This window comes from Rissa tridactyla, chromosome 7, assembly GCF_028500815.1.
Source record: "Rissa tridactyla isolate bRisTri1 chromosome 7, bRisTri1.patW.cur.20221130, whole genome shotgun sequence".
NCBI lineage: Eukaryota > Metazoa > Chordata > Aves > Charadriiformes > Laridae > Rissa > Rissa tridactyla.
The window spans coordinates 50,789,837-50,809,495 of record NC_071472.1 but is presented as its reverse complement, the minus strand read 5'-3'; the positions used below and the strand labels follow the sequence as shown (position 1 = coordinate 50,809,495).

At 40.5% G+C, this 19,659-nt stretch overlaps 1 protein-coding gene across 3 annotated transcripts; it reads left to right on the top strand.

The window, feature by feature from the left end:
- The first annotated feature begins 278 nt into the window (after window positions 1-278).
- INTS2 (integrator complex subunit 2) lies at window positions 279-19,403 on the top strand. 3 transcript variants are annotated; one of them, XM_054208145.1, is made up of 24 exons: window positions 279-604; window positions 1,075-1,213; window positions 1,917-2,019; window positions 2,261-2,374; window positions 3,086-3,216; window positions 3,303-3,476; window positions 4,037-4,263; window positions 5,056-5,181; window positions 5,756-5,827; window positions 5,923-6,037; window positions 6,706-6,774; window positions 7,215-7,349; window positions 7,839-8,015; window positions 8,728-8,836; window positions 9,852-9,956; window positions 10,434-10,598; window positions 10,788-10,989; window positions 11,540-11,665; window positions 13,241-13,430; window positions 14,382-14,627; window positions 15,883-15,990; window positions 16,424-16,529; window positions 16,705-16,881; window positions 17,736-19,403. In XM_054208145.1, the coding sequence occupies exons 1-24, from the start codon at window positions 312-314 to the stop codon at window positions 17,903-17,905; spliced, it is 3,579 nt and encodes a 1,192-aa protein (XP_054064120.1). In that variant the 5' UTR covers window positions 279-311; the 3' UTR covers window positions 17,906-19,403. The 3 variants fall into 3 exon arrangements, with proteins under 3 accessions (XP_054064120.1, XP_054064119.1, XP_054064122.1); XM_054208144.1 differs by having other exon boundaries at window positions 3,068-3,216; XM_054208147.1 differs by lacking the exons at window positions 279-604; window positions 1,075-1,213 and having other exon boundaries at window positions 1,915-2,019; window positions 3,052-3,216.
- The last annotated feature ends 256 nt before the right edge of the window (window positions 19,404-19,659 follow it).

Here is a 19,659-nt window from a genome sequence, read left to right as displayed (position 1 = left end):
GTGACAGAAAAAAAATAATTAATAATAATAATGATGATGAAAGCGATTAAGGAACAAACACTATTGCTGCCGAATGCCATAAACACTGAGTTGTACAAATTGTGATTGAGGAAAATGAAAAAAGGTTTATACTTTTTAAAAAAAAAAAAAAAAATTTCAAATGGAATAAATTATTCATGAAGCCTTGATTGTGGTGTCGCCTTATTTACAGCCAGGAGGGGCAGGGGCGGGGTCGCGGCGCGCCGCCATGACGTCACTTCCGCGGCGCGCCGGGCGTGCGCCGGAAGCGGAGGGGCGAAGGGGGAGGCGGGATGGCGGAGTGCTCGGGCCTGCAGTTCGTCAGCCCCTACGCCTTCGAGGCGATGCAGAAGGTGGACGTGGTGCGGCTGGCGGCCCTGAGCGACCCCGAGCTGCGCCTGCTGCTGCCCTGCCTGGTGCGCATGGCCCTCTGCGCCCCCGCCGACCAGAGCCAGAGCTGGGCCCAGGACAAGAAGCTCATCCTGCGGCTCCTCTCGGGGGTGGAGGCCGTCAACTCCATCGTGGCCCTGCTCTCCGTCGACTTCCACGCCCTGGAGCAGGACGCCAGCAAGGAGCAGCAGCTCCGGTAACGCGGAGAAGCGGCGTCTCTTCTGGCGAAAGCGGCGGTGGTTCATGTCTTGTGGAGGCGCCGGGCGGACCGGGCTGCGCGGGTCCCCTCGTGATCTCTGAGGAAAAACACCATTTTTGATAGGGAGCTGGGCCTGGGTCTCCCCCGGGGCCTTCTCCCCTCCGGGCTCGCAGGGAGCTGCCCGGGCTGTGAGGGCAGGGTGGCGGCTGGGACTCCTTCCTGAGGCGAGGACACGGGTCAGGTGGTGTCCCTGCTGCTGAGGAACAGGGGCCCTTGGAATTTCCGTAATATTTTCATATTCAGTAACCTGCTGAAGTAGATTTCCTAACATCCTATAGTTATAAGAGTCTTTTCTGATCATTAGCATGATAGAAGAAATGCCTACAGACTTACAGTCTTCCTTTAACTGATAAAAATTTTGTGTTTGCAGAAACATTTAATAGTTGTTGTCTTGAACTGCCCATTAGGCACAAGCTGGGAGGAGGGAGCGGAGAAAGCATCTTGGTGTCGCAGCTTCAGCATGGGCTGACGCTGGAATTTGAACACAGCGATTCGCCTCGTCGGCTTCGCCTTGTACTTAGCGAATTACTAGCAATTATGAATAAGGTAAATTTCTCCATATCTGGATCCTTGTGAATTTGATGTCAGGGAAAATGCACTCGCGGTAGGTCGGTGTGCTGCCTGTTCTGTTTTGGTGCTGCTGCTGTGTGTGAGTTGTTTTCTCCGGCTCTTACCTGCTTCACCAAGATGTGAAGTCTCAGTCTGATTGAATAGTGGCTTCTGATTAAACTCCTTATGACCCCGGCTTCCTAGGGGAGGTCTTTCTTCCTCAGGACAAACGAGGGTAATCTTTTCTAATATGATATGGGCCCTGTATATTCTGTAATATGCTTTACTCAGATATAATGTGATTTTGTGATACATCAGTGCAGAAATCATATTTGAAAATGGAATTACGACTTTTCTCCATCCAGTTCTTTATTCCTATTGCAGTAGGATATTAGACACCATATTTCTCTTCCCTTCCCACCCTCGCCCCAGCATTTTATTTTGCTTGTGTAAATTTACTATGTTTCTATCATTGTCAGTAAGGTCTTCTGGAAAGAAGCAATGATACCAGCTACATTGAAGTATTTCCACTAGTAAATGCTTCTTATTCTAGACACTTTTCTTGCCTGTTTTGTCTTTATAGCTGTACATTTTTGACAGTTCTTAATGTTTTCAATCTGCTGAATTTAAAGCCCTAAAAGACTGATTAGACAAACTGCTTCATAAAACCTGTTGGGTGATGGTGAATAATGTCTTGTAGGTGTCAGAATCAAATGGTGAGTTTTTCCTCAAATCTTCTGAGCTCTTCGAGAGTCCTGTCTATCTGGAGGAGGCAGCAGATGTTCTCTGCATTTTGCAAGCAGGTGTAGTATTCTGTGTTTATAGTGTTTTCTAACCTCTTAAGAGTGTAACAAAATAACTTTTGGAGCAGTTGTGGCTGATTTAAGGTTAATCTAGGCTGTCTAGCTCTTTGAAAGAGAAATAGATCACAGATTGATTTTCCGTTTATTGATTTGAGCATGTTATTTTAATGCGTATTAAAAGCAAGGTTTTACTTGTATCACAGTGAAATGCTGTGACTTTTAAAACCCTCTTGTTTTCCAGAGCTGCCATCACTGTTGCCAATAGTCGATGTGGCTGAAGCTCTGTTGCACGTTAAAAACGGAGCCTGGTTCCTCTGCCTTCTGGTGGCCAATGTTCCTGATAGTTTTAATGAGGGTGAGTTACACTTTCTTGTTGTCCGGCTTACTTTTTCTAAAGGTTTGAAATTCTTTCTAGCAATGTAGTTAATTCTGGGCTACACTATGTGTCATAAATATTTGAACAGGAGAGTGTTTGGCTTATGAAATCTAATTTGAATGCATTTATACCTAGAGGTGCTGATGGGCTCCCATTCTCATCATGTTGATTCCCCTTTTTTGCAGCCTACCTGCAGGCTCATTGTACGCGCGTTGCAGCTTTTCATCTCTAGGTCACTGTTGTAAAGGCTGAGTCGGGCAGTGAGTGAGTGGGGCTGCAAACCTGGTCTAGCCTTGCTTAATAGTTCTTGTCCCTCACACTGAGCCATATTCCACAGTGAAAAATCTGCATTGTCGGTGCCTTTCAGCATCCCTTACCTCGCAATAAGATTTCAGTCTCCAGGGCTGCCAGATGCACAGGTTACATTAGATAGAGTATGAGGAGTAATTGGATGATGCGTGAATCTGTAATTTCTCTGACCCTGTAATTTCTCTGAGGAGAAAGACCATTTCCTTGTTCTGCTCATACACTGTAGATCATGAGTTCTTGCCTGGACAAGGTTTGCGTGGCCCAGCTAATAAGTCATAGTGAGCTGAACAGATTGCCTTGGCTTTGTGTGTCTGTGTGTGTGTTTTTGTGGCTTTCTGTTGGAAAAGCCACATTTACTTACAGCTCCTGGTGGACATTTAGTCTGTAGGGGTTTGATTAAGAATGGTGAACGGCAGGATGAGGAAAGTGTTGGAGGCCGTCGGAGAACAGAAGCACTTCGTCACCTGTGCAAAATGAACCCTTCCCAAGCTCTGAGGGTCCGAGGCATGGTGGTAAGTCTGCCACGAAAATCATCATTATGATCCTTACTAGAACCTTAAAAGTAAAAAAGGTGATTGAGCCTGGGCATTTTATCTAGGTGGAAGAGTGTCATCTGCCAGGTCTTGGTGTGGCTTTGACCTTGGATCACACCAAAAACGAATCCTCAGATGATGGAGTGAGTGACCTGGTGTGTTTTGTGAGTGGTTTGCTACTTGGAACAAACGCAAAGGTTCGAACTTGGTTTGGAACTTTTATCCGAAATGGCCAACAGGTATGAAAATCTTTGAATATTCTGCTTTTTTTAAAAAAAAAAATATTCTTATAGCTTGCTGTACCTTTTCTGGATATGGGCACCTATGTTTGCCTGAATGTATATAAATCCTGTTGCATGTCTTGGAGCAAGCTTTACAAGGCAGCTTCGTCTTATAGGACCATCAGGTCTATAAATAGCATCCCTGAAGGCAGCTGTTTGCTTGTTCCTCTGAGAGATTTTTAGGTAGGTGATTCAATAGGCATGGAAACCAGGGAATTGTACGTTTGTAATGTTTTCCTGATAAATATCTTCATCCTTCGCAGTAGGAAGTTGTCTTGACTTGCTTAGTTGCTTGGGTTAGTTAAAGCTTGTGCTTTGATGTAATAAGGTGGTGTAATATGATCGTGTGTTGCCGGTTGCCCTAGTACTGAAAATTGTATTTAAAAAAAAATTCCTTTTCCTCCCTGCCTCCCCGTTTTTTTTTCCTTGACTTCATCATTGAGGAAGCTCTTACATAATATATTGGTTGAAGGGATGAGTTTTACACTGCTGCTCTCATCTTTTAACTTCTTACACAGAGAAAAAGAGATAATATCAGTTCTGTGCTTTGGCAAATGAGGAGGCAGCTGCTCCTGGAGCTCATGGGAATCCTTCCCACGGTTCGCAGCACGCACATTGTTGAAGAAGCAGATGTTGATATGGAGCCAAATGTGTCTGTGTATTCAGGACTGAAGGAAGAGCATGTCGTGAAAGCCAGCGCGTTGTTACGCCTCTATTGCGCTTTGATGGGAATCGCTGGGCTGAAGTAAGGAATGTTTTAATGCTCTTGGGTTTTTTATTCACTGTCTGTCCATTTAAACAGAGGTTGAGAGCTTTGGGCTTGAAACAGTCTTGGCAGGACTCGCCAGTTCTAGTGCTAGGGGAGGCCTTTCTCACGTGTTGAGGGCTGGAGGTGCCAGTTGGTGGAAGTTTCTTTACAGCGCAGAGAGCAAACATTATGTAGTGCTAAGCTCTGTGGAGACAGATACGGTTTTTCCTTTCCAGTGCTGTTCTCAACAGAAAAGTTTTTTCATTCTAATGGTAAAGATGTATTTATCAGCTTTGGTGGTTTTTTTTTGAGTCTAAAATAACGTGAGAAACACGATGCTCTCTTTAACGCTTCAAAGTCAGTTCTGCTGACTTGTTAGAAGAAGTCTAGGCCTAAGTGGCTGCAGTAGTGTGTGGAAGAGAGCAGCTGAAAACTCTAGCAACGTACACTATGTAAATTTAGAATTTCTGTTCCTCTTCTTTTACTCTTTAGAGAGTGCTAACATAGCATCTTCATGCATTGTTAATTTTAATTTAGGTATTTTATACTAATAGGCAAGATTATATCCCGGGGAAGTTTTCTCACTGTTGTTATCTCCTAATAGAGATTTTTGTGTCTTTAAGTTCAAAGAGAAATGCCAGTTAATCTTGATACTCATTTGTTGATGGCAACTTGATAAACAGATTAAGAAACAGAGAAAATTCGATCTTTAACCATTGTGATGAGATTGGAAATCTCTTCACTTTTAAATTGGCAGTGTGGGTTTTGTTCTTTTTCCCTCCTGTTCAGGCCAACTGATGAAGAAGCGGAGCAGCTACTGCAGCTGATGACCAGCCGGCCTCCTGCAACTCCAGCTGGTGTTCGCTTTGTGTCTCTCTCCTTCTGCATGCTCCTGGCCTTCTCCACTCTTGTCAGGTAACTCTCGATAAAGGAGGAGCTTTATAAAGATGTTACTGTTTGAGCACCGTTAGGGCAATGGCCTCCCCAGGGCTGCACAGTTTTTCTCTCATAATTCTTTATACAAATCTCCATATGTTGATTGAAGGGATTGGTCTCTTGCCATGGCGAGTAAATTGATATTCCACCCTGCTCTCCCTCTTATTTATAGCAAATCTCTTGAGAGGGGAGTGTCAGCATTAGCTTATTTTGGAATGGTTTTTGAAGGCTAAAGTAGGGCTTACTAGTTCACTTTTCCATGGAACAAGTTCATGGCTAAATTCTTTAGAGACCCTGTTCAAAAGAACAGCAATATGGATATTTAATGGCTGCGGCTTTCTGGTGTGTCCATTCCAGACAGGAAATTGCCTGACCATTGGGCTGAAGTTTGTGCTAACTATCAGTGTGTATCAGCTGTTTGAGGCTACAGTGAAAGCTTCAGAAAGTGTCCTGGCTTAAGATGCCTCAAGTACTGGCTTTTCTGCTAATAATTGTTAGTGAAACTAGCAGTGGTTCATGGGAAAAGGATCTTTTATGGATTTTCTTTGTGCAGCACCCCGGAACAGGAGCAACTCATGGTAATGTGGCTTAGTTGGATGATAAAGGAAGAAGCTTACTTTGAAAGGTGAGAGCAGGCTTTTCTTGGTTTTAACGATTCCAGTAATCTCACGTTTACTTATGTTCTACTGGAAATTAACTCTTCCTCTTTGTTATTGTTAGCATTTCTGGGGTGTCTGCTTCTTTTGGAGAGATGCTTCTCTTGGTAGCCATGTATTTCCATAGTAATCAGCTCAGCGCTATCATTGATTTGGTCTGCTCCACCTTGGGAATGAAGGTAAATCCTCAAATGTTCCTAGCACGTACATTTCTCTGTTCAAATTAGCATTACTGTGTATTTATACTTTTGTATTTACTTTAGTTTTAATATAAAGAACTTTGGTTTTGCTAATCTAATTAAAGCAAACGTAAAGTAAAAAAATGAGTAACTAACTAAATTAGTTCCTCTAGAAAAATATTCTCTGTGCCTACCTCCTCGTACAGAGGAATGTTATGATCAATGTATCTTCAAAAAGTGCTGACTTGTTGAAATCATCATTTGCAAGAAGGTGCCTCTTTGAGAAGACTAATTGAAGACGCTTCCAAACTGAGCTGCAAACTTTTTCTTTTAAATAGTTTGAAGAAATAGCTATATGTGTAATAATTAGTTTTTGAAAATTAATGAGGGAGACTTGCCTTCAATTTACTATTGTGAAACAGTGTCTCATCAAATGTAAAAGCTGGGTAGGTAGTTTTTAGGATAAGGTAGACATAGAATGATGAACTTGTGACATTTGAAAATATTTCTGGTTTACATTTGAGTATAGATGTGAATGTTTTCCTGGTATCTCAGTGAAGACAAGTTTAAGAAGGTTAAAAGTTAGCAGTTCATAAAATAAATTTGCAGTACTTATAAATAAGCAAGCTAGAACTTAAAATTGCAAGTACTTTGTTTTTTTGTTTCAGATTGTCATTAAGCCGAGCTCACTCAGCAGAATGAAGACAATCTTCACACAGGAGATTTTCACTGAACAGGTATTTTAAGCCTTTTTGCCTTTTTTTTTGTCTTTTTTTTTTTTCTTTCTTTCTTCTGTAATTGCTTCAGTTTGACCTACAAAAAGAATCCAAGCCCTGCTGGTACTGAAGAGCCTCGGCTCTTTCTTTTTGTACTCTGATCTGATTATGCTTTTTGAACACTTGGCTTTTTTGAATAATGGGGAAGCAAAAGAGAAAATTTGTCCGCTGTGACTTATTTTTTGCGGTGGCAGGAAATGGTTCACAAATGTAGTACGTGTGCTGCAGTTTTACACATGCTGTATTAAACTATACAAAAATGTTCTTCAGCTTCCAAACAACCAAAAAATACGTAAATGACAGAAGGAATGTAGCTGTGCAGCTTTCTCACCTTGTGCTTATGTATTGTGATAAGGTGAATATTTGTGGTATTTTTCTTGTTAATTACAACTTTCCTTTAGGTTGTTACAGCCCATGCAGTTCGTGTGCCTGTTACAGGCAACCTCAGTGCCAACATTACAGGGTTTTTGCCTATTCACTGCATTTACCAGCTTTTAAAAAGTCGATCATTCACCAAGCACAAAGTATCCATTAAGGTATGACCTTCATTTTATTTCTCTTCATAATTTTCAATGTTGACTAGGTTTTGCAGGCTGATTTTTTTGGTTGAATGATAGGAACAGAATTCTTGATGAATCTTAGAGCCTATTACCATGTAATTTAAGAAGGAACTGTATATTAAGTTAGGGTATCCTGTTTTAACTCTGTAATCCAGAGGCCACAATTTAATGAAGTTAAAAATAATTAAAAAGTTACCTCTCTCCCCCTGCCCGCACTTAATAAAATCGTAGTCAGAATGGTATTTCCAGCCAGGACAGGTTTCTTTGGTGGGTCTGTGCAGAGCAGGGTCCAGAGTACACAGCTTATGACCAGGCCCAACTCAGAACTGGTATTATGCTTTCCAAAATCAAAACCTCGTTCTATTACATTTTTTGTAACTAGTTAAGAGGGGATGTACTTGCAGACAAAAAAAAATTGCCCTCCAGCTTTGAAACTGAACGTCTGATGGCATGTTTTTTTCCTAGGACTGGATCTATCGGCAGCTCTGTGAAACCACCACTCCACTCCATCCTCAGCTGCTTCCTCTTATTGATGTCTACATTAACTCTATTCTTACTCCTGCATCTAAATCCAACCCAGAGGCCACCAATCAGCCCGTCACGGAGCAGGAGATACTGAATGTTTTTCAGGGACTCTCTGGGGTAAATGATTTCTTTGCTTCTTTCATGGACTTCAGTGTGAACATGTGGTTCAGTATTTTGTATATATGCTTGATGCAGATTCTGTAAGTTGCCTCGCTTTTTGTCTTTAATGCCTGGATAGTGAGCTGCCTCCTACCACAGGGACGGTCAGGGGTTTTGAAGTGATCTTCTTAGTGCTACTCAGATTTTTCAGAGGATTGCTATTTGTCCCTGTTTTGCCCTTTTCCTTGGGACCTCGATCAGCTCATGCTGTTAAAAATGTGAAGAAAAGCACTTCATGGATTGGAAAATTGAGGTGTTTATGTAGGATTTGTATAATTTTTGTACCGACTTGATCTTGTTAGATAAAAATACTATTTAACTGGAGCACTCTAGCTGTTTCTGAAAGAAGCATTTTCATTTTGATACAAGTGTGATAATGGTGGCTTGGACACATGTAGAGTGAGTGGGAAGCGTTGATTTGTGTTCGAGTCCTGGGCTTACTCCTTGTTAGTGTCCTCAGATATCAAAAGTACGTTTGGTGTTACAAGTTTATTGGGGGAAAAAAAAAATAAAAAAAATTACCTGCAACTTTCTGCTTGGAGCCCATATGGCTTGCTGTTTTTATACAAGGCTACTGCCTTATCTGTCTTCATATTTGCAGGTAAATCAAAATTTTTGTTCTCAAGAATCAGGAATGCAACATGACCTTTGTATGTGGTTTTATATACAGGGAGAAAATAGTCGTCTTCCTCAACGATACAGCATCACAACGCAATTACTTGTCCTCTACTATGTCCTGTCGTACGAAGAAGCGCTTCTGGCCAACACAAAGATACTAGGTATATGCGAGTGCATCAGTGGAAAACAGATTAACTGAAAATCAGATGCAAAGAGAGGAGTTCTTACAATAACCAAAATTAATCTTGCTGTCAGATTCAAGCACAGCAAAGAAAGTTTAGATTCTTGCAAAAAATACAGCATTGCTGTAGAAACTAAGGAGATAAAGTTTCTGCTAAAACCCTCTAGTTGAGTAACTTGTTTTCCAAATTAAAAAAGATCCAAGCTGGCCAGAAAGTTACCAGAAATATTTATGAACATCTGATAAATACAGCGACAATTAAAAAAGACTTCTTAATTACTTCAGATCTTCATATATTCATGTCATCAAACTTGCAGACACATTTCTTTGGGTTGGCAATTTTATAGTTGACAATACCGAATGATCCTGTTTTACCTGTGAAATTGAAACTTTAAATCAATTCTAAAAGAATGTTGTATAGTTTATTGATGGAGTTTAATTTCAGTGAAAGCATAGTATTTATAACTTGTTGGTGTTTTTACCTGCCCTTTTTATGGTGCAAAACTTCCAGCATTCACCCGTGCTATTTGCTTCATGCAATTCAAGAAAGACTGAAATCCTATAAAATCAATTACAGTTCCTCCTGCATTTATAACTTCCACCTTACTACAGGGTGTTGTGTGTGACAACAATTTGAATGCCATATACCAACTGATAACCGTTTTTTTTACGAATAAAAAACCTTGGATAAAGAAAGTGCAGATTTGAACTATGATCTCAAAATCAGTTGGACTTGGTCAAAGATAGTATGGAAATCTTGCAAACAAATCTAAATGCTAAGATAATCTTTAAATGGAAGTGTTCACAGAAATGGTTTCCTGAAGAGTTTAATTTAATACTTTAACAAGAATGAAGTGTTTTATTTGGGATTTTCTCTATTTTACCTGGATAATACAGAGACAAGTGCTTCACGTTTTCTCTATTGATTCAGTTGGGGAAGTACTTTTTTCCAACTGTAATTGTTCTGTGTGGTTTCTTGTCCTGTTCCCTTATAGCTGCCATGCAGAAAAAACCCAAGTCTTACTCTTCAGCATTAATGGATCAGATTCCAATCAAGTACCTCATCCGGCAGGCACAAGGGCTGCAGCAGGAACTGGGAGGTATATCTGCGTGTTGGAGTCTAATGTGTGCGAAGAAGGCAGGCTAAGTGTGTTTCCAGCTCTGTGGTTGTTGTCTGTTTCACTGTGCCTTCCTTTCTTTTTCTTCTAAAATCTGTCTGTAGTAACTAGTGAGATTACAGATACGTTCGAAGAGTAATAGTGAAAGTTTGAGGAAGGTGGTTCTTTTTGGAGTAGGCCTTGCCTACCGAGGGTAGGTTTTGGAGTAGGAATTGCCTGAGAATTGATAATTATTCCAGACTAGGTTTAAGAATTACTATGGGGTCCTCCCAGCTTTCCAAAAGGTAACTTTTCCTTTCTGTTGGAGCTGGAATATCAGGCTATAAACACGCAAGCTCATTGAACTTCTCAGTAGGGATTCAGTTGTGGCCTGTTGTTGAAATGATAGGCACGAATATGTTCAGATGAAAGGCATAGCCACTCAAATCTAAGTTGTATACTTTCTTAATATCCCTAAAGGCTTGCATTCTGCCCTGTTACGCCTTCTTGCAACTAACTATCCCCACCTCTGCATTGTGGAAGACTGGATCTGTGAGGAGCAGATCACGGGCACTGATGCCTTACTGAGGAGGATGCTGCTTACAAACATTGCGAAGAATCACTCTCCCAAACAGCTCCAAGAAGGTAAATAACTTCGTGTGAAGTAAGCAGTGTTCTTTCCAAATTGGTTGGAATAGAGTGGGTTTGGAAGTGTACAGCCATTTAATTCATTTGATCGTAGTGCATTTGTGTCATGAAAATGTTCTGCTGCCAAGTCAGAAAAAAATGTCAGAAGTCCAGTTTTACCAAGATCCCATTGTCTTTATTTTACAGCATTTTCCATGCTGCCTGGAAATCACACCCAGCTGATGCAAATCTTAGAACATTTAACACTTCTCTCAGCTGGTGAATTGATCCCATACGCAGAGGTGTTGACATCAAATATGAATCGCTTGCTCAATGCTGGAGTCCCTCGGAGGATTCTTCAGACTGTCAATAAGCTTTGGATGGTTCTGAACACTGTGATGCCAAGAAGGTAGGCTCAAAATACGGGTTAGTTTGTTGTGGAATGCCACTGTCTGTTTCAAAAATAATGGCACGATGCTTTTGTCTGGGAAACTGGAGGTTGTGACTGAATAGAATGTGTTGGAGTTGCATTCCTTTTTGCTTTCTTGAGATTTTTAACCTTTGCATTTAAAAGGACGGTACTTCTTGTTCTCAGGGGAAGGGAAGTCACCAGTTCGCTTAAAATACAGGAGTATGGGTTTATAGTGTACATTGTGTATGACAAATTGCTGCTGAAACATTGGTTTGGTAAGCTCACTTTGGTAAGAATGTGCCTTTTCTGAGGAACCGGATGCTGTATTGCAGAGAAAAGAGTTTGGTCGCTGTAATTCCAGTGAATGTGAGTTAACTATATCTTGGTTAACTTCAGGGGCTGCAAATGAATCATGGGGTTTTTTGCTCCTTGATAGGCCTAGAAAAATACAGCTAATTGAGATAAGCGAGCATCCAGATGCTTATGTGATCCCTATTCTCTTACAGATTATCTAATAAAAAAAATTGTAAAAATAATCTCATTTTAGGTTGTGGGTGATGACTGTTAATGCTCTGCAGCCATCAGTAAAAATAGTCCGACAGCAGAAATACACGCAGAATGATCTGATGATTGATCCTTTGATTGTACTAAGATGCGATCAGAGAGTTCACAGGTAAGCATCTCCCTCCTGCAGCTTTTTGCGTTCTGTGGTATTTACATTGATACATAGAGAATGCTAATCATAAAGCTGTCTCACAGAATACTTCTAAAAGCTTTCAGTAGTTCAAAACATATTTTCAAACTAATCATATGAGCTTGTAAGTTCCATCTTTTTTGTATTAAGCTTGTTGGTCGGAGGACTGAGCGAGCTGCGCGGGCTGGTTCAGCATGTCATGCTGTCCAGCCGAGTGTCTTGTTGGACAGCCTTACACTCAGTTCTGTTTCGGAAACTGAGATTTGTGCACAGATCATCCATTTTAGATTTGTGCGTGTGAATTTGTTCTAAATAGACGTTGCAGCATGCTTAAAATGGCTGCTGCCACGTGGTGGTGGTGGTGGTTGAGGTTGTAGCTGTGACATCCCTGCACTGCACACTGTCTTTTGCTGTCCCTTGTGGGCCTGTACGTATTCCATCCTTCTGGGTAACAGTTTCTGCCAGTGGGTGCTTGATGGATACGACAAGGGTAGATTTGCTTAATTTCCCAAGAAAGTCTTGTAATAGGACTTAGAAATTATTTCCTCTAGGTGTCAGTGATGACAGAGGAGGATGTGTAGTGCTGCTTTATGGCTCTGATGCAGAAGAATAAGCTGAGGATTTTAGTAGTGAAAATGATCATAACTGATAGCAATGGACCAGCTTTTAAGGAGAATATGAAATAATGCAAACAATAAGTCAGAATTTGTAAATTATGACTTTGCTTTTTCATAGTAATGAAGAAAATTGCATTTGTTATTCTAAAAAAAGATACGGTTAATCATTCTAAATGTACTTCAGCCCCTAAGTTTATTCCTTCTGTATTCTTTTTCATGTTTTCTGTCAGTTGTGGTTTATTTTTCCCCTTTTGTATTATCCTTTTGTTCATAATAAAGGGCTAATAGTCAACTTGATTTGTTCTTCACGTTCTTGTTTGTATGCATCTGTCGCTTCTTGCCTTTTAGCAATTGAGCCAATTTTCATTTGAGTTGCTACAACTCGGCTAGATTTCAAATTTCTGTTCTGACGACATCTTTAATCCCCAACCCATAGGTGAAATTTTTAACTGTATGTCCCTTCAGCCCTGGGTGCAAATTGAAAATCCTACATTTCCAAAACTGTTAGGGAGATTTATAATGCAATGTGATTTGAAAACTACCATCTTAGTATTGTGAAAGTAGTTCAGAGCTTGTCTGCCCTATTTTTCCTCATCATTCAGGTCATTATTTTTCCTTACTTCACGTACCGCCAACACTCTTTAGGTTTCCTTTGTTCAGCTGAAATTAGTCTCTTCAGCAGCTCCTTGTTTTTTTGGCGTGTACCCATAAATGTGTGCGCGTGAGAGAAGTAGGACTGAATGGCAGGGCAGCAGAAGGGATTGTGACCTTTGGTATTTTGCTGTGTTAGGGAAAACAGCTTCAGTATGAACCATCGTTGGTATGAACCATCAACCAAACCCGCCTTAGAGGAGTGCTTTTAGTTTGTTCACCTTATTACTGTCTTACCGTTCTGCCTACTCAACTGCCTGTATTTTATCATGTGTTCCTGTATCAGGAGTCCTCCTCTGATGGATATAACTTTGCACATGTTGAACGGATATCTTCTTGCTTCAAAAGCTTATCTCAACGCTCACCTAAAAGAAACAGCAGAGCAGGACATTAGGCCATCCCAAAACAATGCAATGGGTCCAGAGGCCCCAGAAGTTACAAGGGAAGAACTAAAAAATGCATTGCTTGCTGCACAGGTAAGGGGGAAGAAATGGATATTAAATGATGTGAGGAAAGACAAAGATAAAACAGAAATACAGAAACAGGAAATTAAAGAAGACCTTTTTATTTCTTTTTTACCAACTTCTGTTACAATGAAAAAGAAAACCGCTTCTGTATTTGAATTGTTAAATATTTTCGGTCTTCTGTTTTCTAGTCTGAAGCATTGTGTTGGTTAACTGCTTTGATAGTGTTCTTTTCTGTTAGAACAGAAGAGTTTTGCGTACTAGCCCCTTTGCCTTGTTGCTTGTGTTATCCAGAGGCTCTTTCTGTACTTAGCTTTGCAGCAGTAAAACACGAATAAACGTGACAGACCTACGTGTGATCGTTTGAACTGTGTTAGTTAAGAGAAGCAGCCAGCATTGTAAAGTGTGAGGCTGACGAACAGTTAACTTACTCTAGCTTGACATTATGGGAATTCTTGGGTAATCCTGTTTTCACAGACAGTCGCTTACCTCTCTCTGGAAGAGTGTCACATAGGTAGTCCCTATTAGAAGATAATTTTTGAGTTAATAGGAAGTTTTATTTTAAATGAGTAGTGTATTCTCCTCTGAACACTATGAATTACATGGCCATGTGCAAATTTTTTCTGATCTGGATGCTTCAAGGGACCATTGGATATTTATTTTGAAACAATTTGAGATTTCTTTGAAATTACTCTTTTGATCTGTGATTGTGATGATCCATTAGATTAAGCTGCTGTTCTTTGAGTCTTGATTCAGATAAAGTGTTGGGGCTTTTTAACGCTCTTCAGGGTTTTTGATTCTTGAACTGAGTTGTTTTTATTGTACAGAAAAAAACCCCCTATAGCTAGAAATTCTAGCCACCTTGACAGTCTTCCATTTCTTCCGTTGTCATTACTTTGTATTTGATTTCTTTGATTTCATTGGGGTTTTTAATGCATGTTCTGTTGCTTGTTTTCTTCACAGGACAGTGCTGCTGTGCAGATTCTTCTAGAGATCTGCTTACCTACAGAAGAAGAGAAAGCCCAGAGCAGTAATATCCACAGTTTGCTGAAGAGCGTTCATAGTACCACAAGCCCTAAGAGTCCAGAACTCGAAGAAGAAGAAGATAGCTTGCTGTGTAATCTTCGAGAGGTCCAGTGTCTGATCTGCTGTCTGCTGCATCAGATGTATATAGCTGATCCCAACATAGTCAAACTAGTTCATTTCCAGGTGTGCTTTGCACTATTTTAGTTTTTCCGTGGTTTCTCTGGTTAAGAAAGAGCCAAATGAAGTGGTCAAAGGATGTTGAATGCTGCTGTTGTGTTCCTCAGAAATTATAATGGCCCACTTCTCTGCTTCCCGCCTCGCCAAATTTGCAGTACCTACATTTTCTCCATATTTCTGTGCTTGGGCTGTGTTGTAGTCGAGAAGGGAGCGGCTAAACTATGCCTGTTCCTCATCATTAATCACATGCTTGCATTGTGCCTCTGCCCTTTTTTATATCAAAGTAATTTATCCATTCTAGGCCAAGGAAAACTGGCCTAATCATCTTATAATTACTTATTCCACATCTTTTATGGGTTACTTTTTTCTGGCCGTGTTTTTAAACTAGTGTACCCATTATTCAAAACTGTATTTTGGCTTCAAATGTAAAAATCTTCTTATCTTTCCTTTTGGTTAGGGCACAGTTTATCTCTTTAGAGTGGAAGGAGAAATGTTGCTCCTGCCAAAACAGCTGTGTGCCTTCAAAAAAACAATTTTTTTAATATAAATGTGTTTTTAGCGTGTGTTAAATTGCTGGTTGCCAGATGGCAGTCTCTTTAAAAGGAGTTAATTTGCCTTGACCTGGAACTGATTAAGTGACTGAAAAAGTCATAATGCTGCAGTTGTGAAATAAGCAAGCTGGGGCCTTTGGTGAAGTTTGGAACACGGGAAAGACACAGAAAGAGAGGGCCATCGCTGCAGCCTGGTTTAGTTGGGGGGGTGAAGGGGGGAGCATATGTGCAAATCATACCTTGAGTATTGAGGATAAAGAACTGATTCCTACCCTCGTTTTGTCACCGAGCCTGCCTCGTGTTGCCTTGGGATGCAGGCCTGTTGCTTATAATTCTGAACAAAAGAGATTTCCAAGTATATTAGTTTTGAAAAAAGCATTACTTTACTGAAAAGAGTGGTCAGGCACTGGAAGAGCCTGCCCAGGGAGGTGGCTGAGTCACCATCCCTAGAGGTATTTAAGAAACATGTAGATTTGGCACTTCAGGGCATGCTCTAGTGGCAGAGATTGTAGGGGTTGGGTTTTTTTGCAGGTTTTTTTTTGTGTTTTGTTTTTGGTTTTGTTTTTTGTGTGTGTATAGTTGGGCTTGATGATCTCAAAGGTCCTTTCCAACCATGAAGATTCTATGATTAACGCAGATCTAATTTAAAATCTTAATTGAAGCAGAATTTTTAAACCACCTTTGACATATCTGTTTTCTTAATCACGCAGGGTTATCCATGTGAACTTCTGGCTCTGACAGTGGCGGGGATTCCCTCGATGCACATCTGTCTGGATTTCATACCCGAGCTCATTGCCCAGCCTGAACTTGAAAAACAGGTGCTGTACACTCATCTGGTTTGAGAATCACTGTAGGTAGTTAACTCTGATGAAGTATCAGTTAAGGGGAGAAAATAAAAGGATCATTAAAAAAAGTCCTGTTCTAACTTGCCTAGGATATTAAGGTAACATCTGTAGCGCTTTTACCTGAAATTAAAGGCCTGGCCTTTAAATCCCCTTCAAACAGGGATTGTGACAACTCCTCTCACGTATCTTTGGACGCTTTTTCAGAAAATACTCATGAATTTCAATATTACCTTCAAGAACATGAGTAAAAGCACTTCTCAATAATTACTTTCATTTGTTCTTTATATTGAGTATAAAACAGAGAATATTTACTAACTCACGTTACGTGAAGAGCTTTGGATAGAAAATGCAAAGCAATCTGTAACTTTATGGCTTATTTCTCTTTTGCCTTTCATCTACTGAACAGATATTTGCCATCCAGTTACTTTCATTTTTGTGTATCCAGTACGCACTACCTAAGTCTCTCAGCGTGGCTCGGTTAGCTATCAATGTGATGGGAACCCTACTCACAGGTAAGCACTCCAGCAACCACTAAATACATTCTTGTGTAAATTAGAATTATTTGTCTAGGTTGAAGGTAGTTTTGTCTAAATGCCGCTGTGTTAATTACAGTTGTAAAAGTAACAACAATTCTTGACTGAATTTTTATAATTCCTTTTTACTTAACCATTTCTTTTTCCTTGATAGTTTTAACCCAGTCGAAGCGCTATGCTTTTTTTATGCCGACCCTGCCTTGTTTGGTGTCATTCTGTCAAGCCTTTCCTCCTTTGTATGAGGATATTATGTCTCTGCTGATACAAATAGGACAAGTTTGTGCCTCTGATGTTGCTACGCAGACAAGAGACTTCGACCCAATTATTACACGTAAGTAAAGTATCTTCTATTTCAAAAGTAATGTTGTGGTCCCAGGGAGAAAATTATGCTAATGTTTCCAAAGTTTGAGTGTAGCTGGAATGAAATGAAATGAAATTTACTGCTGTTGTCTTGTCAATACTGAAAGCGTAGGGGTAGGTGGATTTATTGGATTGGAGGAGAGAGTTTAGATGCTAAAAGGGCTGAAAGTACCCCTCTTATTTAGCTTTGTACTGCCTGCCTTCTGTTTTGTTTCCCTGCTTGTGCGATTTCAAGATGTATCCCTGTAGTGCAAGTGTTGTGCATAGAATTTGCCATTGTAGTCTAAGGACGAAAGACATGAGCGAAGGCTGTTGCCTTTTGAGAACACAAGGACGTTTCAACCCCTCAGCTGAGGCATAATGGCCATATCAATCTTCCTAATCTGTAGGAAAGTCAAATGAGCTACCTGGAGTTTTACCCATGACATAGCACGGTTCAATAAATACATAGTGATTGTGTGAACGTGGATTAACTGTTTAAGTGTATCAGTTGATCTTTAGCCTGTTTTTGTCTCTTTTTTTGTCTAAAGACAAACACTCTCTCCGTGTGCTACCAGGTTCCCTGATGCTATCTGTGCTAGTATATTTGTGTTAAAAGAAGTAAGAGGGTAATATAAAAAACCCCAAAGGAGTCAGACTTAGGTAAAAAGAAATGTTGTAGTGTTTGTAGAAATAATCCATAGAGTTAAGCCTGGTGCATGAAATAGTGACAGCTCAAATTTGCAATTTCATAGCATAGATGTTTGTGTTAGGGGTGTAATATAACAATTTTTAAAATTATTTATTTATTTAGATGTACTTTGCTGCTTCTACTTAATTTTCTAGGTCTCCAGCAACTCAAGGAGAAACCGCATGAAGTGTCAGGACTTTGTAAAGATTCATCTATCAAGAGCTGTTCAAGAGACATTGCAAGCATGGACCCTGATGTTCGGTTATGCCAGTGTGTTGAAAATACTATCATTGAAATAATTAACATGAGCGTAAGTGGAGTTTAGGAAGAACGCAAATGAAATTGTACTGTAGCTGGTCCCACGGTCTGGGGTGCCTAAATTTGGAGAAAGCTGCGAAAGTGGACTGAGGAACTGGAGCGCAAGAAGTCCGTGGTTTTCATTCGTTTGATTCGGTTATGGCTGAAAAGAAAAGAATTCTCTAAAGAGGCTTATATTGCTTCCAGGGAAAACTTTTGAGGCTGGTGGGGTCAGTGAAACTGAGCGTGATTTTCAGGCTTGCTTGGTTTCTGAAGTGATACAGCAACGCACCTGAAAAGGGTTTATAACACTCTGAAATGTGAATACTTTGTTGTGCAAACAGCAATATGATGGGTGAGGAAAAATTGAGATTGAAGCGCCTTTGCTTAAGTTAAAGGAACTGTGGTTCCAGAGCCTTGTGGAGCAAGAGGAAATTAAATACTCCAAGGAAGACTTGAAAAAGTGGTGTAAGTAACTTGCACCATCACACTGAGTACTAAGAAAATGCTTTAACTTTTTTTTTAGGTGTGTTTCAATCTGTTAGTCAAAGTTTCAGTCTGTGAAATCAGGAGCTTCATTTGAAGACCAGCCAGCCTTCGTTAAAAGTTTGAAACTGGTCTAAAAGTTTCTTTAAAAAAAAGTACTAGTACTTGAAAATGGGCTGTATAAATGTGATTTTAAAAGAATGTGTATTTTTAATGCCGCTCAGATGGTTTAGTGTAAAAGAGATGAGAAAGACTTCGAGAATAAGTGCAAAGGTATCTCAAGTTGTCATCAGGATAAGATTAAAAAAAGAAATTAGTGTCGAGGCTGACTTGGACTGAAGCTAAATTTCCCCTCATGGAAAGGAACGGCAGATTTCAGCCATACCGAAGGGGTTACATGCAGCTCAAGTGGGCGAGAAGGTGGAATCCTTTGTGCTTCATGCATGAAGCTGTTTGTTCTTTCCTGCACAAAAGCTGCAGGATTTAGCCTCGACAGATGTGTTTTGTGCCGTTGCAGAAGGCGGTGTGTGATGCAATATTTGGGAATTTCCTGAAGGTTGCACAAGCTCAAACGCGAGGCAGCACGTGCTTTTGTGGCAGAGAAAGAAGATTAGGGTTTGGTGGTTGTGCCAGAATTAAGTGTAGTAACTCAACACATGGGCATTGCTAAACTTGTCAATCCAGCACTTGCTCATTTCACAGCACCCAGGGTCCTTAAATAAGTAAAATATTTTTTCAGTTAAAACCAGAAATAATGATCTGATGCTTTAGCGAGGCCTTGAAAGTTGTGCGTTGCTCGTCTGCTGCCGTTGGCCGGTGGCTGATGGAGGCTGATACCCAACTGCCAAACATGCGGGTTTGCGTCTGGGTTCACCCTCCCGTAGCACCCTCTGGCTGCCCAGTGTATTTTTGTCATCCTGATGTAAAATATGTAAATAATCTAAATGTATGTATTTTTTTCCTCCTCTGTTCTAAGTGTAATTTTATATGCTGGACTGGTATTTAAATAAAAAAAACGCAACAGCGTATGATTTGCTTTGCATCAAGTCGTAGATATTCATACTTTTGATTGCAAAGGGAGGGGCCTGGATGGATTTTAGGTTTTGTACCCGGTTTAACACGAGGTGGGGGTTTCTCCACACAACAGGACGAAGTTGTGCCGCCCTCGGGCCGCGGCCTGCCTAAAACAAGGTAAATAATTAAAAGCATTAAAAATATTTTGCAATAGAATTCCCCCACGCTCACCCCGCGGTTGCCCAGCAACGAGTACAACCCGGAAGCCAACAAGGCCCTCCG